Source organism: Equus asinus, chromosome 13 (assembly GCF_041296235.1).
Source record: "Equus asinus isolate D_3611 breed Donkey chromosome 13, EquAss-T2T_v2, whole genome shotgun sequence".
Classification (NCBI taxonomy): Eukaryota; Metazoa; Chordata; class Mammalia; order Perissodactyla; family Equidae; genus Equus; species Equus asinus.
In genome coordinates this window covers 2,518,394-2,545,038 of record NC_091802.1, presented here as the reverse complement: position 1 = coordinate 2,545,038, position 26,645 = coordinate 2,518,394, and the positions used below count along the sequence as shown (strand labels likewise).

Here is a 26,645-nt window from a genome sequence, read left to right as displayed (position 1 = left end):
TTAATTTAAATAGCATATTTTATTTAACCCAGAATGTCCAAAATATTGTCATTTCAACAAGTAATCAATATAAACTAATGATATATTTTACAATCTTTTTTCATATTAACTCTTCAAATTCTGCTGTGTATTTTATACTTAAAGCATATCTCAATTCAAACTAGCCACATTTCAAGTGCTCAGCAGCCAAATTGTCCAGCAACTGCCATATTGGACAGCACAGGTCTAGATTTAAGAAATCGATGGAGAAGATACTAATGATGCAGATTAAATTTAAAAGTAGTGCTGAGGCTGAGAAATTTCAATCCAATTAACATAATTTGTTCAACGATGAGAAATCAGTAGGTCCTATGTCAGATTTAATGACGATAAATTTATTGGGAGAAGAGCAGCATAGTAGGCTACACAGGGACTCCCAAATACAGCAGGTCCTAATCCCTGGAACTTGAAAAAATTTTGTACATTTTTACATTTTTTTACCTTGCAGATATTATTAAAGATCTTTAGACGGGAGATTATTTTTGATTCTCCAGGGCCCTAAATCCAACAAGTGTCCTAAGGAGTGAGGCAGGAGACACAGACAAGGGGAGGCCACTTGACCACAGAGGCAGAGACGGGAGTTACGTGGCCACAAGTCAAGGAATGTCAACAGCCACCAGAAGCTGTCAGAGGCAAGGACTAGAGCCTCCGGAAGGAACGTGGCCCTGCACACACTGTGACTTCGGCCCAGTGATAGTGATTCTGGACTGTTGACCTCCAGAACTGTGAGAAAATAAATCTCTATGGTTTGAAGCCACCAAGTTTGTGGTCATTTGTTACAGCAGCCTAGGAAACTAACGCAAGCAGACGGGATGCAACTCCATTAGCCATGTTGTGGTTGAATTACAACCACAGTAGGCTACAGATATGAGAACTCAGCAAAAAAAAATCAACAAAGCATTCCGTGAGAAACAAGTGGCTATACAGAATTTATAATAAAGAATATTGAATATTTTATTATTTGCAATTTATGTGCTACACATCTTTTATATCAGTACAATTTATAATAACCTTTCATGTATGTGTGTATGTGACATATACCAGGTCTGTCTTGCATCCTCAGCAGCCAGTACAGAGCTTGGCACACAGTAGGGCATTCAAATATTGAATGAATGAACATGACTTGGGGCCTTAGTTTCCCTCACCACACAACAGAGTTGGAGGAATGGGATGGGTTCCCCAGGTGGGCAGGGCTGGTGCAAATGATGTTAGAGCACCTACTGTGGGCAAGACTGGGCTGGGGTCAGAAACTGATGGTACTCAGCACCTGGCCCAAATAGTTGGTGCCCCAGGAGATGACTGGGAACAGTCAGATTCAGGGAGTCAGGTATGGGACCCCCACATTCTCTTAAGGCCTCCACAGGCTTGGGGACTGCTCAGAGGATTATCACAGTCCCAGAGATGGGTGCCACAGAACCACTGTAAAGGTGCAGAGACTGAAGCCAGTGACACAGCAGGACCTGCTGGGGCTGGAGCTCCTTGCTCTAACTTCTCCTGTCCCTCACTCCTGCAGGGTGAAGGGCCTCTTTTGCCCAGGGGCCTAGGAAAAGCCTAGGTCTGGCTTTGTCACAGCTACAGAAGAGAGTTCCTCCCAGCTCTCCACAAGAGACCCCATCCTACACTCCCAGTGTCAGGGGCCCAGGCATAGGGTGGGGGGTGCCCACCTATGCCATGTACAGTCTGGATGATCTTTGGCAAATCACTTTCCTCTCAGTTCCAATGTGTCCTCTCTGGGGCATCCAGGACCAGTCTGCCCAGCCCAGTGGCTACCCCTGCAGGCTCAACTGGCTACAGACCACATGGAGGCTCTGGCCCCCCTCTTCATATCCTGTCACCAATTTGCAGGACTGAGCCCTGGCTGGTCACTTGCTCTCTCTGGACTCTTTCTTCTCGTCTGTTAAACGGGCAGTTAAGTGGCTTGCCAGGTTTCCACAGTAAGAATTTGGCCAAGCACACTTGTTCTGGTCACTGGAAGCAAATGAAGGAGATTCTCAACCAAAGCCCTTGACCAGAAGCTGGGAGCCAGGTCCAGGATCTAGAGGAACTAAAACCCTCTGGGTCCCGATCGTCTCCACCCCAAAACGTCTGCTTCACGCCTATATCCGCATCCCACACCTCTAGTGCACACATCTTAAAAAGCAGGGACCAGAAGAGTTTGCTCACTATTGGGGCCACAGTGAAGGCTTGGCCAGCTTACAGTAGGAACTCAAGAATTTGTTTAATAAGAAAAACCATTTGCCTATCTTCTACAAAGGCCCTCCCCTACCTTTGCTCATGCTGTCCTTCCACTGGCATGCAGCCTCTCTGATCACTCCCAGAAGAGGGGCTTCCACAACTCAGCAGGGTGTGATCCTGGCCCCTGTGGGCCCATGGTGCCCTGGGCACCCAGAGACTCAGTTTATGAAATCCTTGGAACGGAAGAGATGGCAGTAAGCAAGTCCACCTTTAGCCTTCAACCCTGGATCAGCGACTCCTCTGGGGCTCTGGTGGGCAATGAGCTCTGCTTCCTGCCCCCTGCCCCGTTCAGAGTTTAAGGAGAAAATAAAGGGATGAAGGAAGCACAAAAGGCGAGCCCTCTCTTACAACAGCATCAGACAACTGTTTCAAAATATATTAGATTTGGTTTTTATTGTAGAGCACACATATCAGGGCAAAGTGCTGCACACACAACTACAAATCATTTTTGGGAAAAAAGCTGTAAAAAAAATAAAACTGCAACTGCTTTAGTTATGCAGTCCCGACGTGAGGAGTCCACGCTGGCAAAGGAGTTCTGGCCCCTGAGAGGGGCTCCTTGATGGTGACTGCCCCAGACTTCTGCAGCCTCAGGCCTGGGCCTCTGTAAGACAAGGCCCTCTGGGGTGGTGGCAGCCTGGTGACTGGGAGGGTCTCTACTCTCAGCAGGCTGGGGTCTTGGCCCTGGCTGGCAAGGAGACATTTCTAACAAATCTAGATCAGAAAACCTTGCAGCCTTTGAGAATCTGAGTAGACAGAAACTGCCAAAGACTTTACCTTTTTTTTCCTTTTATTACTATTTTTTAAAAGCCCCTTCCTCAGCTCCCACGCCCCTGAGGCTGAGAAGGCACCAACCCAGTCTACAGGCCTGAGCTCTGGCCTTGGATGCATGCTGCAGGCGTACAGAGGGGGCAGGCGCCTTCCTATGGGGATGACACGGGGAGAAGGCCTAAGCTGGCCAATGTAGGAGAAAGGAAAGGGAAAGGAAAAAGCCAGGAGACCAAAGGAAAAAATAAAACCTCAAAACAAAAGAAAACAAAAACTCTACCATACACCACAACAATTTTCCATACCCCAAATGCTAGACTTGGAAGGACACCAGTCCCTCTAGCTAGAAACAATTCCTACAAGTGCCCCAACATGGCAAGTCTAACTGTTGCATACAATCACACGCATATGCTTGAAAGGAGCAACACAGTAAAGAGGCGTGCTCTTGGCAAGAGAGGTCAGGACCACTGCAGCCAGGCCCTCAGCAGCCCTGGGACTGACCCATGGGCAGAGCAGACCAGTGCGGGGGTGGGGGTGGGGGGGGGGCGCTCAGCCAATAGCTCTGGGGTACAGGGGCTGGCATTATTTAAGCCCCTGCCCAGCCACCCTGAACGACCGCTGCAGGAGGAGGAGGGTGTTTGCATGAGCTGCCGGGGCCTGGAGAAGTGAGAGGTGGGAGGAGAGCAGGCCCCCATGGAGCTGGCAAGGCCCAGAAGACTTCAAGCCAGCACAGACATCGCTGGGGGAGTGGGGACAGGAGACTGAACTTCATTTACAACACTAAGAAGATTTACATTTAAAGTAAAACAAGAATTTTCTTAACCAAAACATTTTGTTGCTTTTAAATAAACCCAGCCTGACAGAGCCCCACTTGAGGACAGCTGCCCCCCACACCTCTACTGGCCACTCCAGCATGAGCTTCTGTCCCCTATAGATGCCAACAGCCTTTCTCGGTGCAGGAGAAAAAGCAAGAACACAATAACCAGGTCCCGACAAACTCTGTTCTTCAGCCTTAACAGGCAACAAACCAAGGGAAAAATATAAAGATAAAAAAACAAACAAAAAAGAAACAGAAACAAAAACCCTCGAAACGAAACAAAAGGAGGGGCAGCTACATGAGGGTTAACCAGAGTTCCCTGGAGGTGCGGCCGCCTCAGTGCCTCCGCATCTTCACCTTTCGGGCGGGGCCGCCTGCCACCTCTGAGCAGTCCTCCCCGGACTCATAGGACTTGCGCCAGTAGTTCTCAGAGCTGAAGCTACCCCTCCGACGGTGTGTGGGCAGCAGCACTGAGCGCCGGTTCTCTTCCTTGTCCATCTCCAGGATCCGAGGCCTGCAAGGAAAGGGGTGGGGAATTACCTGAGAGGCTGGCCAAGGGGCCTGGCCTCCCACCTCTGTGCCAGGGTCTGACCCTCACCTGGCTTACTCAGCTCGATGGTTCTCCACAAGGAGAGATGTTAGCAGACGCACTGGCATGGTACTCTTTGCCCACTAGCGGCACTCCTAGTCTTTGAGACACTTCCCAATTACCCTGAGGGGTCTGCTTGGCTCTGGAGCCCAGGGCCCCATACTGCCAAGGCTGCCACACAGAAAGAGGCCTTCCCTCTCACAGCCTCAAGATCCCGCTGTCTACCTCTATTTCTCAACCATGCCCTCTACTCCCACTTTCTCTCTCTGCCCACCCCACCTCTGCTCACCAACCCTACTAGAGCATGAAACCACCAAGCTCTTCCAGCCTCAGGGTTTCAGCCCATATAGTACCTCCTGTCTAGAATGCCCTTGCCGCACATCTTCCTCATCCTTCTGGTCTCAGCTTAAACAATACTTCCTCAGAAACCTTCCCAACCCTTCTGAAATGGGTCCCTGGTCCGATATCTTCCAAGTCTCAAGCTTATCTCCTAACATTTAACTATAACCCACAAGAGTGTCTGGGTAGACTGAACAAGGGAAGTCATGGACAGAACACAAAGCATTCCCACTTGTCAGAGTCTCAGCCCAACTCCTTCTCTCTGTGGGGGACAGGCAGTCAGTCAGAGGTTAGGTGAGAATGCCACCAATGTCACCAACCCAGGGGAACCAGACGTAAGGCTTTCGAAAGGTGGGCAATGTCAGGTTCCTAACCACCTACCCCAGGCTTCCCCACCCATCTCCCCTGCAGCCAGGCCATGAGGCTACTTTGCTGCCCTTTGTTGAGGGTCCTAAGCTGAGTACCTGTGGGCAGCATCAGGGTCTGCTTTGCGGTGGGACCGCTTGGGTTTCAGAGCGGGGTCCCTGTTGTTTCCTGATAGGCGATCTGAAGCATAGCTGGGTGGTAACACGGAACTGCTCAGGGACTTTGTTTCCAACCGGGGCGCATCTAATCTTGTCCTGCAAAGGGAACACACATGGGGTCGCCAGTGAGCTTCTGGTGAAGGTGTGGGCCCCACAGATCAATTCTCTCTCTGGCCAGGCTGAATGGGGATGCTAGCAGTCTCTGCTCCGTGCCTCAGCCTCCACATGGTTCAACTAGAGATTGGTCTAGCTGACTTCCAAAGACCCTCTGTCTTAAGTTCAGGCTTAGGAGCAAGGAATAGGAATACTTCTATTCGGACACTTCCTTATGAAACTTCCAATGATAGAGATCTGTTGCTCCAGGGGGAAGATCCCAGGGCTCTCTCCCAGCTGGACGAGGCAGCCCCACCACACCCGACTCAGGTTCTCCAGGGGCATTTACTCCACCTACCAGAGGACTGAGGGCCCCAACATATTCCAATAGATACCTCCATCTTTGCCTGAAATATCAAGACAGGAAGGCTCCCCTGGTCCAGTCTTGTGGAAGGGCTGAGGGGAACAGAGTAAGAGATTCCCTACTCTCACACAGGGAGACTGAGGCTGTGCAGAGCCAAGAGAGCCCAGGACCAACTCCACATTCACACACTTGGCTCTGGTCCCACCACAGCTACCTGGCAGCTTCTGCTCGTTCCAGGATGCTAACCGAGCCAGGGCCAGAGGGCTTTTGAAGGCAAAGTCCTCACCTAGCACTGGGAGTGAGTTTCAAGGAACAGAGCACCTAGTAAAGGGAAAACATGCAAGTACAGAGGGGGATGGAGAAGCTGGGCAGGGAGTAGCCTAGGCAGTGATCAGAGTCCTTTCTGAAGCCAGGCCAGGAGGAAGCTGGCCTGGGAAAGTTCAAAGAAGCCCTGAGGCTTCTTGTATACAGAGTACACAGAAGGCTGGCAAATCAGGCCAGTGGCAGCAAGGGGCAGGAGTGAGGCCTGGGGTGGGGAGCAATGGGGGCACAGCCGGAGAAGTGCTGAAGGCATCTTTCTCATAGGCTGCTGTCTACAAAGTACTAACTCAGTTCTGAGGAATAAGGTGCTGTAGTCAGGGCAGGACTCAAAGGACATCCTCATGAGAATGATGAGGGGAAGAGAGCAGGAGGGAAATCCGAGAGCTGCCTTGGCCACAACTGCATCCAGTCCTCACAGATCCCCCCCACCCCTACTGGCTGGCCTGCTGTAAATACATGGGGAAAACTGGGTCAGAAAGGCGGTAAGTCACGTGTCCTGGAAGTCATGGGAGAAAGGCTGAAGCCCAGGTGAGACTCTAAGCCAGACAGGCAGGAGCCACAGAGGTCTTTATCCTGAGGCTAGCAGAGGGTGCCTTCTGGTTGGAAACCAATGTTTTGATGCCCTCAGGCTCAAACTGGTGGGCAGGCAGGAAGGGTAGCCGGTCCCTGCCCCTTTGCTTTGGCCTCAAAGACAAGGAGGTCAGAGGGGCCCAGCTGTACAGTCTGGCCCACCAGTCTGAGCCTCCACTCTGGGCACTCCAAGTTCAGGGAAGCAGGCCCTAGCAGCAAAGGAGAAGATCCAGCCCTGATGCTGCCACTCAGAATCCAACCTAGTCACCATCCCTCTCGGGACCTCAGTTTCCCCACCTAAGTAAAGGAGGGAGAAATGTGGACTGGCTCTAAAGCCTCTTTCAGTTCTGAGGGTCTAGAAATTGAAGACAAGTCACCTCCTTCAAGGCTACGATTCTTTAGAGGGGCACCAGGAAGAAGTGGTGCTGGGCAACAGCCAACATGAGGGTGGGAATTAGAATCACCTGAGCCCCAAGGACCTCATCTTTACCTGGACAGGCCTCCTAGCCCTGCGCTGAAAGGTCCAGGTGGCAGAAATCACACCAAATGAGACAAAGGCCATTAAGCTTGACACAGAGACTCCAAGGGTCTGAAGCCTCATGGAGGAAAGCCCCCTCTGCAACCACAGAGCTAAGTCCAACACGTTCCCCTCTGGCACTGTGGAGCTAAGTCTGACACTAATACCCCACAGGTGCCAGGGATCACACACTCAGGACAGGAAAGCCCGTTTACCGAAGAAGCTTCAATTAAGCCCTGGAGGGCAAGGCCTACCACCCTGGAATTGTTTCCTCAGGTGACTGACAGATGGCAAGAGAACAATGGAGCCACCAAGAGGAGAGCCTGGCTTACCCACCTCCAAGACTGGAAAACAGGAACATATTCTGCCACACAGGCAAAGCTGGCACATGCCTACCCCTGGTGTGTCCCCACAGCTCGGGGACAGTGGTAGTGGCCCCTCACCATGGGTCTAGGACTGCTCAAGAGGCTGGGGAGACAGGTGGGACAAGTTGAGACTAGACAGACAGGCCAGGGACACGGACTGGCTGTTTCTCTCTAGCTGCCTAAAGGAAGAGAAGGGTGCTGTTCTCTGCCATGGCAGCTTTGCTGTCATCAGGGGGCAGCCCGCAGAAGGGGGATGATCAGAGGAGGCCCTACCAGATACTCAGCCTCCTATACCCACTTTGCAGACAGTATGAGCTCTGGGGCCCAAAGGGCTCCTGACATATCCCCTGGAGCTGTTACAAGAACATCTCGGAACTGCCGGAGAAGTTCCTGCTCTCCCTCCACTTCCCAAAAGCCACTAAGCTGCAGGAGGCCAGACTAAAGCCAGATGCCCAGCCCAGAGCTCACCAGCAGCTTAACTTCAGAGCACGCCCCTCTTAAAAGGCAGCCAACTCCCATGGAGCAGGCCAGGCCCTCAGGGTTCAGCGGACAGGGCCACAAATTTGGAGTAAGGAAGCCCAGTTCCAGCAACAAGGTCTGAGCCTGGGCCTCCTCAGGTAGCAACAGGAACCAAGACCTGTGTTACAGATTTGAATCAACATCCAGGGTCACAGCAAGGCACCGCAGGCATATGAGGTGAGGGTTAATCAGGCAGACCACTATACCCAGAAAGGTCACTCAGGGTGTCAGGACAGCCCCCAGGACAAAGCGGGGACTGGGCCTAGGTACAGGGGAAGCCAGAACAAAGGGAGAACGACCAAATGTTATAAACTATTATGATCTCAACAAAATTACTTGGGGAAAAAAAGGGAGTTGACCCTGTCCCAGATGCTCCCCTCCTATTCCTTCATCATTCATAGAATCCTCGATTGAAGTTGTGAGTAAGATTATTCCCACTGCGGGGGTAGGAAGAAACGCTACTTCAGAGACCAAATCACTGGCCTAAGTCACACAGCTACGACCCCATAACGGCCTCTGAAGCCCAGGTGGGCTCTCTTCACTGCAGCAGAGAGCTGTCAGGCAGACCACCGGACCACCGTTTCTGGGAGACGGTGCACTTCAGGTCCTGCTGGCAACCACTCCCTCAACTTCTGGCTCCACCCTCACCAAGCTCCCTTGTGCTACAAAGCCTGGCTTTCCCGAAGGAGCCAGGAGGCAGGGAGTAGTGCAGGGGGCATGCTGAGCACCCCCTTGTCTACTGAGTGACTTAGGCTCCAGCACTTCTGAGTATCAGACTCCCACAAAGCCCAGAGCTGTGCTGCTGTCTCTCCTGCAATAGTACCTACCCCCTCCTGGCACCGCCCCCCATCAACCTCCCTCCAACATCACCCTCTCCAACTCCTGCCCTGCTCTCCCACAAGGCAGTTCTGAGACAGATGTAGAAGACTGCCATAGTCAGAAGAGCCTATAAGGCACATGATGGGTATCACACAAAGAGAGGGCACCCCAAGCACATGGTCCTGGGCTTCCAGCAGACTTCCACCCATACATACCCTGCAAGATACTCAGGTCCCAAGGGGAGCCTCTCCAAGACACCAAGCTTACCTTCCCTCCACCTGGGTCACTGAATGCCACCTCTGGGTCCCCCTTTCCTCCCACTCTGTGTACCTCTGCTCACACTGTACCTCAACTGGGCACAGCCTTCCTCAACTCCCACCCCTGACCCCTCAAGCTCAGAGGGGAGGTACGGTGAGGAGGGAGCTAGGAGAAGCACACACGGCATTCTTGAGTTTAACCATCCCCAGCACTACAACTGCCCCAATTTACAGGCGAGAACATAGGGATCAGGTAACTGACTGGTATTCAGTGAGGAGGAGGCAGAGCCAGGCCAGGAGCCCAAGCCAGTCACATCCCCTGGTGATTTCATTGCCCCCTTATTCCTTGGGCAGATTGTGCACATATTAGGCTGGTCAGGCTGCCAAATGAGCAGAGTGTATGCATGCTGACACACACATTCACTGGACCAGGGAAGAAAGGTGGGCTAACCTAACCCTTGGCACAGGAGACAAGAATCATGGAGACAGAAGCAATGGCAAGGGTCTCGGTGGGGGCAATGTCTTAGGCCTGGTCAGGGAAACCAAGAGCCAGCCACTCCTCTGCACTCCCCTGAGGGACGAAGCCCAGAGCACACCCTCCATTCTCACCCTCCACTCATCCACACATACAGACTACATTTGGGCTGCTCTGCTTTCAGGGAGGGTCTCCCTCTGACCTCTGGGACCCTTAAGCCTCAATGACCAAATAAGCCATTTAGCTCAACCTCCTACAAACAATCTTTCCCATGCAAATCCCTCACCAGCCTACTGCTCACATGCCTCAATGGCTCCAGTGCCCTCCCGATTTCTCTGGCACAACACAAAGTCTTCTCTGACTAGCTTAGATTGTATCAAGCGCTGCACTCCATCTCTACTCTGTATTCCAGAATGGACTTCCTCAGAGTCCCCAGACTCTGAGTCTCTGTAAAGAGCATCTCTTCTGCCTGACCTGGCTTTGCCCCTGAGCCGTTCCTATGCATGCCTGAGGCCCACACATCCCTGACCACCTTCAGGTGGCACTTCTCTGGAAAGCCTTCCTTGCCCGGTCCCTGGTAAGGTGCTAAACGTCTGCCTTCTCCCCAAGCACAAAGGGAATAAGAGACTAGTATACTAACCATTCCTGGCCCTAGCACAGAGCCTAGCACACACTAGCCTTGGTTAACATTTGGCAAATGAATCTCTAGCTGCTTTTCCTAGCTTCAGCCCACTCTTAGCTGAGCACGACTTGACCAAGAAGTGGGCTATTTACACTGTCTTGAGCCACTTTACTTGGTGAACGGGAGAGGCTAACATGCTGGAATAAAGTCTTGTAGGCAGAACGAGTGCAGCCCTGAGGCCCTCCTGAAGACCAAGGGTTTGGGGGTCCTGGCCACCAACTGGAAGGCCTGAGGGCCCACAAGCCATCCCCTAATGAGCAGGTGTTGATCCAAGGCCTCCTCCCCCAACACCCCTCACTACAGAGGTCCTCTATACTTCCCACCTTCCAGCCTTTGAGCTTACCATTTCTACCTGGCCAGCATCTCTAGCTCAGGAGCCAGATCTACTAAGCCCGTCTTTACCTTAAATTCTGCTCCCGGCTTACACAAGCTGGATGTACTGTTACTTTTGCGGGGCCCCAAGGGACACACCCTGCACTTTTAAGACAGAGCTCACTCTGCTTGTGCTGTACTGGCATGCAAAGTGCCAGCCTATGAAATACCAAGCACCAAGGGAGCGCTAAGTCTCCTGCACACCTGCCTCGGGGGTGCTTTGTGTATGGTAGATGCTTGATACTTCCAAGTCAGGAATCCTTGCTCAAAGATCACTCCAAACTAGCTAGATGACCTGAGGCAGCTCATTTCCTACCTGAGCCTCTTTCCAAACAGAGTTCACACTCTCTACTCTGAGGGTTAACGTGTAGGTAGCACTCTACCCAGTGTCTGGCATCTAGCAGGTGGCTACTTGGCATGGGGCAGCACACAAGGTCCTTCAGAAGGTTGCACATTAGGGAACTCTAGAAAAAAACAGAACATCCCTCACCCTCGCATTGGCCCCAATGAATTGCTACGCCCCAATAATTGGTTAGCCTCTTTGTTCTCTAACCGGCAATTTCAAAATTTAACCACACCTTCAAAAAAGTTAGGTCCACTTTCCCTGCCAGGGGTGCCAATGATTGACAAAGACGCATGTTGGGCAGCTTGCCCTGGGTGGGCTGAGAAACAGTGACATTCAGGGAAGTCGGCAGATGCCGAGGAGCTGACCAACCTGCAGCCGCTGCCTCACTGCACTCTCTGTAGAGTAGCCCCCCTGCCTCTTAAAACACTCACCAATCAGCTCTCTACCTGCACAGCAGAGGCAAGAAAGCTCTTCCATCCGTGAGCTTGTTTCTTAAACTCACGTAATCCACCCCAATGACACACTGGGGCAGGAGCAGGGCTTGGGGTGCTCCACTGTGCAAACCACCAATGGATAACAAGACCCAGCACCAGGAGACCCAGGTTCAAGGCCTCACTCAGCCATTTACTGTTTAACCGACACAGATAATAACACTAAGCTGCAGCCTGAGGATTCCACTCCTGTGGAAGCTCTCAGAAGGCCACTTCCAGCCTCCTAGTCCTCCCTGTGAGAAATGTTAGCACCACGTGTGTGAAGACTCAGCACCACCCACATTCAAAGGAGCCAAATTTTGTTGAACCAGAAAGCACTTGGCAGCCGCCCACCCCTTTCCCACCCTGAGGCCTTTAGAAAGACCATCCCAATTCTGACTGATCAGAGCTGGTCAGAGAGCTCAGCAGCATGTGCAATCCTTATCTGAATTTAAAAGAAGGCAGGACTGGCTCTACGCCCTCTGCCAATGAGGAGCAGGACCAGACTCAATGGCCAAATTCCACCCATCTGGACTCGGCTTCACCAGAAGACACCAAGTCAGCCAGGTATGCACCAACTCCATATCCCCGAGATCTAGGCAGCACCTGGGCCAGGATGCTTATCTTTTCATCTTGTCATCAGCTTGTTCTTTTCCAACACATGCCTCAACACAAGCTACCTACTCTGGAGCTGCTCCTCATCAGCCTGAATTGTCCTCCTCTGTTGCCTCCAAAGCCAGGAGCCCCGTTGGCCAAAGAGCTTCCCGAGGGAGCTTGTTAACCATGTAGACTCCTAGCTCCACCAAAGAGCATCTGATTCAGCCAGCCTGGGCAGCCAAGTATGGGAGCCACCATTCAAGGGGAAGGAAACAGCTGGAAGAGTGACCTGACACTCTGGCTATGGCCACCTCCATTTGCACCTCCAGTGAAGATTTCCCTGGGATAAGCTACCATGAGAGGCTTGGAGGGAACACCTGGGAAGTTGTAGCTCTGGTTCTATATTACCGTGAGAATTCCTCTCCAGGTTCCTAGCTTAGGTGGGCCACCTGTCCCTGGCTGCCGCTGGAGATGCCAGCTATAGCCTGAGAAGAAATGGGAAAAGAGGCCAGAGGGGAGCTACATTCTTGGCTCCATCACTTCCAGGTTCCAGGTTTTTGGCTGTGCTGGAACCAGTGGAAAAGAAAGTGGAAAGGCAGATAAAAACCTTTCTTCTGATGAATTCTTGGCATATTCTTAGGCCAGAGGAGAGAAGCTTCCAACTGCCAAGATGATCCCTGTCTGAAGCTCCCAAATGTGTCCAGTGCTCTGCCTGCACCATGAGATTACCCACACGTCTGCATCACCTCCATTCTACAGATGATAAAATAGACACTCAAAGTTGTGACTTGACAAACTGGCAGAGCCATGCCAGAGACTTCACCACCACATTATTCGAGTTCTGGACCCAAATGGCCAAGACGCCAAAGTTACTGACTGAAATTTAAAAGATGGCAAGCCAGAAGGTAAAGATGTACTTTAAAAAAGAGAGGGCTCTCAATGGCCAAAGTTGGAACAAGTTGAGCATAAAATACATACCAAGTAAATGACTGAATACAGAAATGAGCAAATGGGAGAGAAGAAACAACCTCCTGTGCCGAAGAATTCCAAATAAGCTGTGCAGCTGCTCCCTCCTCGAGGGGCTGGCGCTAACTCCCCACTCCTCAAGCGTGAGCTGCCCACAGCAAATTCCCTCCTAAGAGGACGGGAGGAAAACAGGGGTTTTACAGTGCAGAAACCTGATGAACACGACCTCAGCCCTGCGTTCAAGGTCAACGTCAACAGGGACGAGTCCTGGGCTCTAGATAGGACATGAGGAGAAATGTGCTTTACCTCTGTGGTCTTCCTCCCCCAAACCTCTAACTCCATGAGAAAACCTAATAACCGTGAGAAAAACCTCAGATAAACCCCAATCGAGAAATGTTCTGCAAAACACCAGACTAGTCAATGTTATCACGAATAAGGCTAGTCAGAGAAATTGTCACAGCCAAGAGGAGACCACTGAATGTAATGTGGGATCCTGGAACAAAAACGGTACATTAGGAAAAAACTAAGGAAACCTGAAGAAAATATGGACTTCAGTTTATAATCACAGATCACTATTGGTCCATTAATTGTAATAAATGTACCACACTAGTGTAAGGCATTAGTAAGGGAAATGGGGCGTTGGATACATGGGAACTCTATGTCCTATCATCACAATTTTCTGAAAATCCAAAACTATACTGAGAAATAAAGTTTAATTAAAAAAAAAGATGGCAAGCTACAGGACACCCTGCTCCAGCCTGGGTCTAGGGACTGGTCCTGCTCTACTCACTGACATCTATCTATACAACTCTGGACATCTATCTATACAACCCTGGGCAATCACCTAGCCTCTTGAAACTCCATTGTAAGGCAGGCTTGTCTTGACCCAGTGTCTGCATGGCTCAGTCCACTCACCCCATGGGCAGACAAAAAGCAGCACTGCTAAGGCCGGGTTTGGTGATGTCGGTCAGTATACCCCTGACTCTCTGGCCAGAGAGGAGGGACAGCCACAAGCCATGTGTCTGCAGAACACTGCAGCCTAACCTCCCATCTTCATTTCCTCTTCTTATTCCCTCATCCTTCCAGAAGTGAAAATCCAGGGATTTTTAAAGCAGGCCACTAAGGCACAGTCTAAAAATAATCAGCAAGAGAACATGTGACAAATCAGAACCTAGGAGGTGGGGAAAAGAAGAGGGGCATCTGGAACTGTTCCCCAAATCTTATCTCAAGACTGTGACCATAAACACCGGGAGCATGTGCATTTGCTCAGCCCTAAACTTCCTAAACAGCCATAGAGCTTAATTTTTTGATGAAGGAAAGAAAAAACAACTTTATCCTCACAGAATTCAAATCAAAAAGTAGGAGACCTCTCTCCCAGGCTTCACGCTACTATGCTACTGCTACAGAGAACCCCGACCTCCATCTCCAGACAGGCCTGCAGGTGCTAGACACCAGGGCACTTACTTCCTGAGGATGATGACCGCTCTGCGCTCCTTGATGTCCTGAGGCCGTATGCAGTGAGTGATTTCATCAGCAGCATATCCACTGAAAATAAACACAGGGCAAGTGAGCATGGAGAGTGAACAGACAACCAAAGCTCCTGAGGGGTGAGGAAAAAGAAATACGGTTCAGGTCTGAAGGCTGCCCTCTGCCCCATTATTCGAGATGTTCAAGGATCTACATGGAAGGGAAATAACATGTTAAGCTCCAGAACACTTCTGCCCAGAAACCCCTCAAGGAAAAACCTGGGATGAGGCAAAAGAGGGCCTTTAAGGCAGAAACTGAAGCAGGAATCTCCCTGCTCAGGCCAGGAGCCCTTCTTTTAAAGGGCCCTCAAGAGGGTACACTTTTAGCGGCCTTGGAGAGAAGACAAGAAGCCCATCTCCTCCTCCTTCTTCCCTCCTTTCCCCCACCCTTTGGCACGCAGAGGAAGCCAAGGCAGACGCTGACAGCACTGAGTCACCAGAGAGAACTAAGACTGCAATGTTCAAAAAGAGAATTTGCCTACTTGAAAAAAAAAGCTTTCAAAACCACCATTTGGGGGGATCCAAAATCTTGAAGACAGCTGTGTTTGGAATATTTTAAGAATTTCCATCACACTCAAACATCTATTTATTTTCATCAAGTTACATAATTTTTAAAACTGCTCACAGACCTATGAGCACGGGTAGATGACTGTCCTCTTCACAGCTAATGTCTTCCCGACTGGAAATTCTGGAAGAAAACTCAGCTCCCCTCACATGCCCTCACTGGGAGCATGGCATCGAAGAGGCACCCCATCCCAAGTTCCTCCACTGAGCTGAGGCAGTTTGACACAGCCAGAGACACAGCCACGGCCTAGTGGGAGATGAGTGCCTTCTCCTTCTGTTTCGGATCCCCTTGACTGACCCTGGACCACAAATCTCCCTCTACATGGCTGCGAATCAGCAACTTTCTCAGGGGCAGCTGGAAAGACACAAGCTTAACTGTCAGAAACACTCTAGGCCCAAGAAGGACTCCTCAAAACAGCCAGGCTCCCTCAACTATGGGCAAGAACTGGATGCAAGAATGAATAAAAAATAAAAAGCCCAAGAGGGAAACACCTCTGATTTGGAAACCTGATTTGAGGCCACACTGAGGGCAGAGAAAAGAACCTTTATTTTAGGGATTTCCCCTCAGAGCTGCTCCTAGACTAGAGTTTTTCAGTTTTCTCTGTGAACACCAGTCCCACGAGAAACTGCGGACAAATGTCCACAGTCAAATCAATTTGCAAAATATTGAAGACTTTAAAAAAGGATTATAGGGGCCAGCCCTGTGGCCGAGCGGTTGAGTTCGCACGCTCTGCTTTGGCGGTTTTGCCAGTTCGAACCCTGGGCACGGACACGGCACCGCTCGTCAAGCCATGCTGTGGCAGCGTTCTACATGCCACAACTAGAAGGATCCACAACTAAAAATACACAACTATGTACTGGGGGACTTTGGGAGAAAAAGGAAAAATAAAATCTTAAAAAAGGATTATATGTTAAAGGATCTGACAATTACTATGCAAAAGAATCTGCTGACTTTATTTAACTGAGCACTGACCAAAGAACCTTCTCTCAAATAACCCCTATTAATATCTGTAGGCCCACAGTAAGAAATGCCACCTAGAGTTTGAGGAGTTGAAGAGACCTGGGTTCGAACCCGAGCTTTATTAACTACTAACTTTGCGATCCTGGCTAAGTCATTTGCTGGGCTTAAACCTCAGTTTCTTCATCTGTAATACAGACAACAGCAGGTTCTTGGGTGTTCATTTTGCTATGCTTTATAACTCAGGTATTCTTTTCCGGCCACTAATGAATTAAGATTCTAAAAGGGAGACAGTGCCCCCTCCCTTCCAGACAGGATTACAGAGTTATGTGACTACGTGGTTGGCACCCCTGGAAAGGGGCAGTGGGAGGCCTACCCGTAGGGCTGTTGTGAGAATCAAGCTAGGTAACACAATGTGCCTGGAACCCCACTCCCATTTACAAAGCACTTGCCACAAGCCAGAGGGCCCAGGACCACCCTGGGGCAAATGAGAACCTTGGGTCCAGCACCGTCAAGGCAATGTGATCCAGGGTGCCCCCTGCAGGGATCTGCCAGCAGAGAAGGGACTCCTGGGCCCCTTTCTCAGGGCTAGGTGCTCTAGGTCTCTTCCCATCTCTTGTCCCATTCCACACTGGGGTGAGCGCAGGTCTGGGCGGCAAGGCAGTCCCATATCAACACAGAACTTCCCCAAAGAGCTAAGTCCAATTCCCTGAAAGCACTCCAAGGCACATTTCTAAGGCCTGAATCTGCAGTACTGGCTACAGGTAACCTTCCCTGCTATTAACAAGTATTATCAATCTGTTTGACATGGCAACAGGCACTACTAAGGGTGCTGACTTCCTATCTCCAAAAAGGAACCACTTCTCTTAATGTAATTCTGGAGCAAATCCAGACGGTGGTCAAATCTTAAATGCCCCCCAAAGGGCTCTAGAATAAAGAACAAGCCATGCCAGGTTGCGGCCTCAGAAGAACTAGCACAGAGGCAGACCTGCACAGGTCCACAGAAATGACTGTGGCACTAACTCCACCTGAAGAGCTCATTAACACTGGTCTTCTAGATCCTCCTGGAAGGTGTGACACAGCCTACTGACAACCTCCTCAGAGTATCGGGCTCCTCTGGGAGCAGGAGGCTCAAAGTCCCAACCAAGGAAAGCTCTTCTGGCCAAACTTGAGCAGAAAGTGTCTACCAGAGACCACGGAGGATTATTTACTGCTAAGGAACCTACTTGCTACAAGAAACTGAAAGTCCAGTCTACCAGCTTGAAACTTAATACGCCCTGGGTCCAGCCCTACCCTTGGCATGAAGAAAAGTTCCAGTGCCTCCCACTCTTTTGTTTTCACAAGGAAGGGAGAGGAGGAAATACCTCATGCTGGTCAGCCTGCCCGCTCCCTGCCTGGGCTGAGCCCCCTTGAGACCCCCGACGCTACGCAGCAGTGACTAGTATGCTGCAGTCATCAAGACCAACAGACCCAGCTCTGTCGTCCACCAGCTCTATGCCTGAGAGGGACTCCCGAGAGTTTTTCTCCTCCCATGGGAAGCTTTCCTCAACTCCCGGCACCGCCCACCCATGCCTCTGGACTACCACATCTGGCCTTGAGGAAACTGTGTCTTCCCTACAAGACAAAGGTCCACCAAGGCCTAACTCATCTCTGCACACAGCGGACACTAAATAAAACGTGTGCTGAGCTCAACTGTTCTACTGCTTTGAAGTCTCTGTTTCTACATCTGCAAGACAGAGACTGCACCAAGTCCCTCCTCAGAGGATAAGGTACAGGCTAAATGAGGAACTGGAAAAACTCTCTATGAGGGACTGAGCAGGACTGGACCTCTCTCCCCTAGAGGACAGTCTTGGAGACTGAGTTGTTAAGGCACATTTCTAAGATGGCCACCATTCCCCATCTACTCCGTGCCTTGCCCAGGACAGTACAGAACCAGAAATGGAGAGACTGGCCAAGATATCCGCCTCGTGGCAGCTCCCTCCGGCTGGGGCTACCTGCTCTGGGCAGCCCCCACAAGCCTGCCTCACTACTGAGAAGCCCGCAGCACTGAGCAGCTGAGGCTTTGGGGGGCAGCAGGCAAGCCACCTGGGCACAGGGGTAGAACTGTGAGCTCAGACTCAAGCTAGAACCAGACCCGAAACTCCAAGACAGATTGTCTAATTTTATGAGAAGCCCTGGGGCTTTCTGAATCCAGAGGGAAGAGAGTCAACCTGCTCCAAGTCCCAATTCTATACACATCAAGGTATAAAGAATAGCTGAGGGGCCAGCCCTGTGGCCGAGTGGTTAAGTTCGCACACTCCGCTTCAGCGGCCCAGGGTTTGACCGGTTCGGATCCTGGGCACGGACATGGCACCACTCATCAAGCCATGCTGAGGTGGCATCCCACATGCCACAACTAGAAAGATCCACAACTAAAATATACAACTATGTACTGGGGGGCTTTGGGGAGAAAAAGGAAAAATAAAATCTTAAAAAAAAAAAAAGAGTAGCTGAGCGTGGAAGGCAACTCATTTCCAGAAACGTTTTACCCAAACTTCAAGCATTCAGTAGTGTGAAAGAGATCCAATCTTCTCTAACAACTCTATGGCATCAAGAGCCCCACTCTGCAGAGGAAAACTAAGGCCTGGAGAGGTTAAATAACTTGCCCAAGGTCAAACAGCTAAGTGCTGACAGTGGAACTCCAATCAAACTCTTGGGTTCAGTGTCTATGCTACACTGGTTTTTGTTTTTTGGTGGGAAAGTAGGTATTGAGGGGTAGGAAGAAAAGCCCACCTGTGTTTCCTGGTGACAAGGTCCAATCTGTCCTCGGGATCTTGCTGGCCTCAACAAAGGACACATGCATACTCACCACCCCCATGGAAGAAGTCCGCAAAGATGAACCCATGGCCCCAGAAAGATAGCACCATATCTTAGTGACGGCTGCACACCAACTGCCCAGCCAAAAATGGCCAGCTCGCCCTGAAATTTTTATGGCCTATTTATTTTCTGCTTGCTCTGAGCTTCATGATTAAGCTCATGGCTCGCCTGCTAGCTTCCTTTCCTTTGTTGCCCTCTGCCTTCTTGTCAGGCCTGGCAGAACAGAGGCTAGCCAACCCCCGGCCCAGAGCTCCTCCTGAGAATGCACAGCCCTGACTTCTTCCTGAGGTTCCTCCCCCTCCTCTGGAATCAGAAGATTCTACACAAGAGACGTGGCCTAGGACCTATCTGCCCTACTTTCCCAACTATTTTAAGCCAGAAAGCTAAATTTTGCTTTCAACCAGCTGAACAAGATCAGCCCTTAGCCCAGAACTGACAGGGGTGCCCACTCCACCCAATATCAACTGTTAACTGCAAGTCACAGGCTAAGCTCACCTCTGCGTGTCCCATGGTTGGGTAATACATCATTTCCAGACAGGTGGCTAAAGCCTGGGTCTCTGGGCACGTAGCCACCACAACCTCAGACCATGCAGCAGTGATTAAAAGTCGCAGCAAGTAAGCAATTAGCCTTGAGGTAATTATTCTAATTAATCCAACTGAAATCTGTTTTAATCTGCCCATTCATCCTACAGGGAACAGGAGAAGGAATGTGGGATGAAGTGACATGAAGAGGCAGTAAAAGATATTTATTTCCCTGGAGAACAGCATTAAGAGGAAACCCACCCAGGCCTAACACAGGAAGGTAACAAGAAAACAACTGACAACTGGGTTTGGACAAAGTTTGAAGCACTTCCAGAAGGGTCTGTGAGGGCTTGCTCCAAATGCCCACGTTTGGACACTGCTGAGTCAATGTTTGCCACACACTAACAACTATTAAATATAAAACTGAATTCCTGCCATGTGGCCTTGGACGGCTATAGTCACCACCGCTACCAACAAGTGAAGTCTGAGTCAGATGAGAACTACTAGATCCCCTCCCCATCTGCAGAGAACCACTCTTTTCATCAGCCCTACTTTCCAGTTTGCAACTGTACAGCTCATCACCTCCAGCCGGGGATACACACCAGGAATTAAAAGCAAGCAAGGCCTCTCACCAGCTTGGGGATGAGCCCAAGCAGGATTTTAAGAGAGGCAATACTATCAGACAGATTTTCACCCACCTGCACACCAAGTATGCTGAGAGTGCTAAGGGAGCAGGTGCTAGAAGATTTAAATTAGCAGGGGTATCCAGACTGCTAGGGCAGTGGCTGTCAACTAGGGACGATTTTGCTCCCCAAGGAATATTTGGCAATGTCTGGAGACATTCTGGGTTGTCACAGAAGGTGCTACCAGCATCTAGTGGACAGAGGCCAAGAATGCTGCTAAACATTCTACAAAGCACAGGACAGCCCCCTCACAACAATTAGCCAGCCCCAAAGGTCAAGAGCTTCGCCAAGGCATGCCTCACCGGAACCTCGACTTCAGGTCCAGCTTGGATCTGAGGACTAATACTGAACTCCATCTGCCTCAAGTCAGCATCTACCTGCCCCCACCCCGACATCCCCTACTGCCACGAAAGCTGCTGTGTGCTCCCACCCCACCCCCTTCTTTGCTTGGCTAACTCCTAGTTACCCTTCAAGTTCCAGCTTACTTCCTCTCAAAAACTTCCAACACTCCAGAGCCCGTTAAGATGTCCCCCCTCAATGTACTCCTGCAGTTGCCTTCCTGGGCTGTGAACTCTAGGAAGGGAAAAGCCATGTTTTAGGCTCCACCAAATCCCTAGCCCCATCAGCAGTGAGAGACCACAGGATGATTAAATGGTTGTGTACGAAAGCAAGCACCCATTTAAGGGCCTACCCTGTGCCAGGCCCTAGCCTATGTCAGACACCAAATCACATTTAATTCTAATAAGCTTTAGAAGCTGGCATAGGGGCCGGCCCAGTGGCGCAGCCGTTAAGTTTGCACGTTCCGCTTCTCAGTGGCCAGGGGTTCACTGGTTCGGATCCCGGGTGCGGACACGGCACCGCTTGGCAAACTGTGCTGTGGTAGGCGTCCCACATAGAAAGTAGAAGAAGATGGGCATGCATGTGAGCTCAGGGCCAGTCTTCCTCAGCAAAAAGAGGAGGATTGGCAGTAGTTAGCTCAGGGCTGATGTTCCTCAAAAAAAAAAAAGCTGGCATAGCCCCCACTTTATAGATGGGAAAGCAGCTCAAAGAACACCCACAAGATCCCAAATCAAATGAGAGGAGAGCTGGATTCAAAGCCTGGGGCAGCACTTTTCAGGACATGGCTGAGCCGCCCACACTAACTCCACGGCCAAGTCAGAACCAGGAGGGGTTGGGAGGGACTGGGACAGCTTTAGGGTTTTACTATTCTAAGGAAAAGATGAAGAGAATTTTCCTGATGATGCAATCCCGTTGCTGATCACTAACAGACCTGCATTTTAAGAACTTGGAACTTGTGCTCTTCAATACAGGGGTGTGCATGCATACAGGGGGAGGGAGAGCCTCAAAGTGGCAAAGTGCCTCTTGTGATCTCCATCACACACCCAACCAGTGCTAGACCTCCTGACGACAACCCTGAGGGCCTGTGACCATGTGGAAAACCAGTATCCCATTAAGAGACCAAATGGCCCTTGTGTGAGATCCTTTTAGCACCAAGCGCCCTTCAGTGAAGTCAGACACCAAGCTGTCTCACACAGCAAGCCACTCGGGAGGGTATGCTCTGGAAATCCCATCTTAAAGGGCTCTGCTAAGACATCAATCTGGGAGCACCATGTGCAGACCTGAGAAGCTCAGAAGCCTAAACGACAAAGGGGCATCTGACAGATAAGTGGTCCTCTAAGTTTGAGACACATAAGGAAGCCAAAGTACTGCTTCTGCTACTAGTGACTTCCCAAACTTTCCCATCAGGAGACCCTGGATATTCCAAGGCTCTACCGTCATCCCCAGATACAGAAGCAGCCTCAGCCTCTCAACTCAAATGAGACAGATGACCTGCTCATGGTATTAAGAGGGCTCCAGGGACCCCACTTTTGCCCAAGACCGTGGCCTACGGCACTGACTGCACTTGAGAGATTAAGCTGCTCACAACAAAACCTCCGAGTGTCCTGATCCTGTACAAGAATTCGGTGGTCAACCAAGCCGCTCTGAACAGCTGCAGTCTGGATCTCCTAAGAGGTTGTGGGGATTACTGAAGTACATTGCTAGATATACTTATTTCAGGGCTGGAAGGAGGCGGTTTCCAAATAAATCTTCTGCTTCATATAAACAGCAAAGGTGTTCCAGCAGGCACTCTTCTTTGGGGGCCAGGGCACTGAGCTAATTCTCAGCAGGATCTGGGACCCAAAATAGGCCAAGAACCTAAGTTCTGCTGCTGACATAACCACGGGCCAAATTCCAGGTAAAGAGATGAGTTTTATTTTGTTTCATTTGGTCCTGATAACAGGTAACATGTTCCTACAAAGGACCAAAAGGGATCCTTTGCAGCCAACAAGAGCTAAATTTTAAGAGTGTGCTGCCCTCTATTCCTGGCCCAATCACTGACATGTTCAATTCCAGGGAAGTCACTCTTCCTCTTAGGAACGGAGAACTGTGTATCAATTAAGTACACTCAGGAGCCTTCCTCGGTGAGTATTTTCTCTCTTAATGAATCCATCAACATTTTCTCTGTTAAGGAAACCAAGAATGGCAGAGTTGGAAAGACTCAAATACTAAATTCTACTCATTTCTTTTTAAACACAGATTTAGAAATGGAGGCACAAAAGGGAAAAGCGACTTGCTAAAATCACAAAGAGAAAGAGACTCCTAAAATCTTAGCTTTCTCAAAAGATGCCTTTAGATAATTCACAGTCAAGTCCGTGATCATGCCTTTGGGATACAGAATTCTAGATCGGTTCCGACCCCTCCCCGCTTTCTTACTAGTACACGTTTTAAACGCAGACTCCCTCCCCCTCCCCGCCCCTCCTACAAACAGGAGAATGGGGGATGAACTGTAAAGAGCGCGGACTCCTATTGGCTACTGCCTCCAGAACCAGGGTGGGCAGCCTAAGGCAGCAGGATGCAGGGCGGCCCCCTCCTCCCAGGTGGGTTACCTGAGCACAGTCACGCTCCCCCTGCGCACCGGCAGGGAAAGCACAGGTTCTGACACCCGGATAGGCTTGAACTGGAACTTGCAGCCGAAGCAGAGCGCGGAGTCGCTGAAGAAGGACACAGACACGATGGGGCGCTCGAAGATGTGGATGGGGTCCACGTGAGACACAATGCAGCCGCCGGGCTGGTAGTCGTTGATGACGGCGCTGTTGACGAAGCCCTCGGGGATGACGCGGTGCTCCACCAGCTTCTGGATCACCAGCTGGTGCACCCACTCGGGGATCTCGTCCACGTCGCCCGGCGGGTAGAGGCGCTCCTGGCCGGGCCCGCGCTTCTGCAGCTGGGCGCCGTACGTGTAGCCCTCGCCGAAGAAGTACTTGTTGCGCAGCGGGGCCCGGTCCACCGTGTGCTCGTTGTACAGGCCCTTCTCGGCGCGGGACACCACCTCGTCGATGCGGGCCTCGATCTTGGCGCACTCATCCTGGCTGAAGAGGCGCATCTGGCGGATGCCGCTCTTCACCTTGCGCGCCTCCTCCTCCTTCTGCAGCTGCTGCTCCTCGTAGTCGCTGCGCTCGGGGTCCGAGTCCTCCTGGTACTTGCGCTTGGCCCCGGACACCGGGTACGGTTCGGCGGCGGCGGCAGCGGCGGCGGCGGCGGCCGCTGCCTCCCGACTGCCCGCCTTGTAGTTGTCCCGGGACGTCATGGACTTGAGCTTCTCACGCAGGTCCGTGTAACCGCTGGCGGCCGCCATGGCCCCCGCGACGCTGCTCTAGGGTCCTCCGGGGCGGGCGGGCATGGCTCTCGGGGGACGCCCCGGGGCCCCGGAGGGAGGGAGGTCCTCAGTGCCAGGCCCCCATGCGCGGCCGGAGGACCTGGCGAGGGGCGTCAAGGGGCGGGCGTGGGGTCGGCACTCAGGGGCGGCAGGTCATGCAGCGGTGGTGGCAACGGGGCTTCCTCCTCCTCCACCTTCTCCACGTCCCGAGGGGCAGGGGCGCCGGCAGCGCCTCATGCCTCGGAGGGCTGCCGCGAAGGCTCGGCCTGTCTCCGGGCCAGACCCTCGGACGCCCGGCCCGGCCCGCACTTTAAAGCGCTTCTCACGACGTCACGGGCCGCCCGCCCGACGTCCGCCAGCTCCGCTCCTCAGAGGGCTCTTCAGCGCGCACGCGCAGTGCGGCCAGCCACCGCGGCTCCGCGCGCAGCGAGCATGCGCGCGCGTGCTGGCCGGGTCAGCAGAGGTGCCGGCGCAAGCGCAGACGGGGACCGCTCATCGTCCGCCGCCCCTCCCCCACCCACTGAAGGGCTTCGAGGGAGCACCCTCAAATAGCAATCTGCCTCCACGCCGCGCCACCTCCGCGACCGAAGGGCTCCCTCCACCGGGATGCGCTCACGCTGTCAACGCTGTCGCCATGCTGCGTCACGGCATCGTTCGAATACCTGCAAACGCCTCAGCCCCAGCGCGCAATCACCAAGGAACCGCCACAACCTAGGCTGCCCCGTTACCGCCCCTTCGGCGCTTCCTCGTCTTTCATTGGGCCACCGGCGACGCGCCAGGCGGGCCCAGGTGGGATATTCCTGAAGTTGGTTGGTAATCATGCCTGTCAATCAGGCGGTCGCCTAGGTTACTGCGTCCGTCACTTAATTAGCTGGAGGGAGGGTGGTGAGGACCCCTGAAGGGTGAACGGGTGGCTAAGTAAGTGCCTGAGTGGAGACCCCACAGGAGGAACGCCCTCAGGCGCTTGAGGAAACTTCTGAAACCGGCGGAAACTTCTCAAACTGCCGGACCGAGAACACTGGGTCACAGCTCCCAACCTAGACGATGACGGCTGCAGAAGCTGGACGCATTGTCGGGGCACCTCCCTGTCCCCCCTTCCCCCGCGGCCGCCGCTGCCGCCGCCGGGAGCGGACGTTCCGCGAGTCACGTCCTGGTGGCAGCGGGCGCGTGCGCACCCGCGGGCACGCGCCGGGGCTGGTGTAGCGCTTCCCTGGGGGTGGATGTCGGTGTCGGGGCGCGTCTTCCCGAGCGGCAGAAGGCTCCAGGGGACGAGCAGGCGCACGGATAAGGCAAAAGTGTGGATGATGACTGCAGGCAACTCAGAAGTTCTGGGGCCGGGCTCGGCGGCGCGGGGCGCGGCGGCGGGGCCACAGGCGGGCGCTTCTGATCGAAGAGCTCCCGGGGCTCCCCAGGATGAAGTTCACCTGCTTTGCTTGGCGTTCAAGACCCTTCTGGCTTTGCCTCATCTCCCCTCCGCGGACACTGAGCCCCAGCGTCGTCCTGGCACCGCCAGGTCTGCAAACAACCTGTCACACCTCCTGGACTTTGCCCAAGCTGGGCCTTCCACCTGGAATGCAGTTCCTTTCCACCCATCTCCTGCATTTTGATTTTTGGAGGCTCAGCTCGCGTCTTTCTAGCAGCCTGCCCAGATTTTCCCTGAAATGAAATGCATCTTAGCCCACACGATCTGGCCTCTGGGTCTGCCTTCAGCTTCGCCTCCCTGACCATTTTGCTCCCTGCCCTCACGCCAGCTTGCCAGAGCATAAGTACAGACTCTGGAATCTGACACACAGGGGTTTGAATCTTGACCTCATGACAGGCTGTGTGGCCCTGGGCATGTGACTTCTCTGGACTTCAGTCTTCTGGTCTGTAAAATGGGAGTAAGGTCAAGACCCACCTCAGATGGTTGTAAGGATGAAATACAGTCCTGTATGTTAAGCAGACGGGATTGCTGACCTTGAGACTGGGGCTCAGTGTTCCGCATCTGTCAGCTGAGGGTCCTACCATCTCTGTTGGGAGGTGGGGGTTGTTGTGTAGTGACCGGGCCACCCTCCCTCCCAAGAAGCAGCAGCAGCAGCAGGCACATGGGAAAAAGTGAGGCAGGCATGCAGCCTATAGTAAATTTGGCCCCTGCCCCTTCGCCACAGCCTGGTGGGGTGTGGGTGGTGGCGGGGATGGGAAGGCAGCTGCAGGCAGTGAGAAGGTGGCCAGCGGGCAAGGCGGCCAGGCGGTCCGAGCCTACCATGTGAACACCTGGGCAGGGCCCTTTGCCTGCATAGTGGGCGGTTCAGCTCTGACGGCTCAGGCCCTTCGGAAGCCCAGCGCTCACCTCTGAACTGCCCTCCAACAGGGTGGCCTCAGACTCTGCTCTCACACCTGCTTGACAGGGCGCTCACTACTTCAGTAATCAGAAAGTCCTCCCGCAGACTCCCCATGGAGCCTGGCTCCACTCACCAAGGCAAAAGTTGGAATTCTCTCTGCTCTAGCTCCCGACAGCCCCTGCCATCCCACACATTCCATCAGAAGCTTCCATGGGCTCCTCCCTGACTGTGCTAGGGGCTAGGGCCCTCCCCTCTCTGAGCCTCGGAGAGACAGCATGGACTCTGGAGTCAGCCTGCCTGCATTTGAATCTTCGCTAGGCCACTTAGTGGTTACTTGCTTCACCTCTCTGGGCCTCAGTTTCCCCATATATGAAATGGTGGTCTTAGTACCCATCTCATTGGGGTATTTTGAGGCTTGAGTGGCTAGTGCATGTACAGTGCCTGGTGCATAGTAAAACTTGGTAAGAATTAGCTTTA

At 52.2% G+C, this 26,645-nt stretch overlaps 1 protein-coding gene across 1 annotated transcript; it reads right to left on the bottom strand.

Moving 5' to 3' along the window:
- ALKBH5 (alkB homolog 5, RNA demethylase) lies at positions 1-26,639 on the bottom strand. The gene is made up of 4 exons (XM_044745295.2): positions 23,078-26,639; positions 14,506-14,586; positions 5,249-5,404; positions 1-4,370 (listed from the first exon to the last, which is right to left on the bottom strand). The coding sequence occupies exons 1-4, from the start codon at positions 23,824-23,826 to the stop codon at positions 4,193-4,195; spliced, it is 1,164 nt and encodes a 387-aa protein (XP_044601230.2). The 5' UTR covers positions 23,827-26,639; the 3' UTR covers positions 1-4,192.
- Between the last annotated feature and the right edge of the window lie 6 nt (positions 26,640-26,645).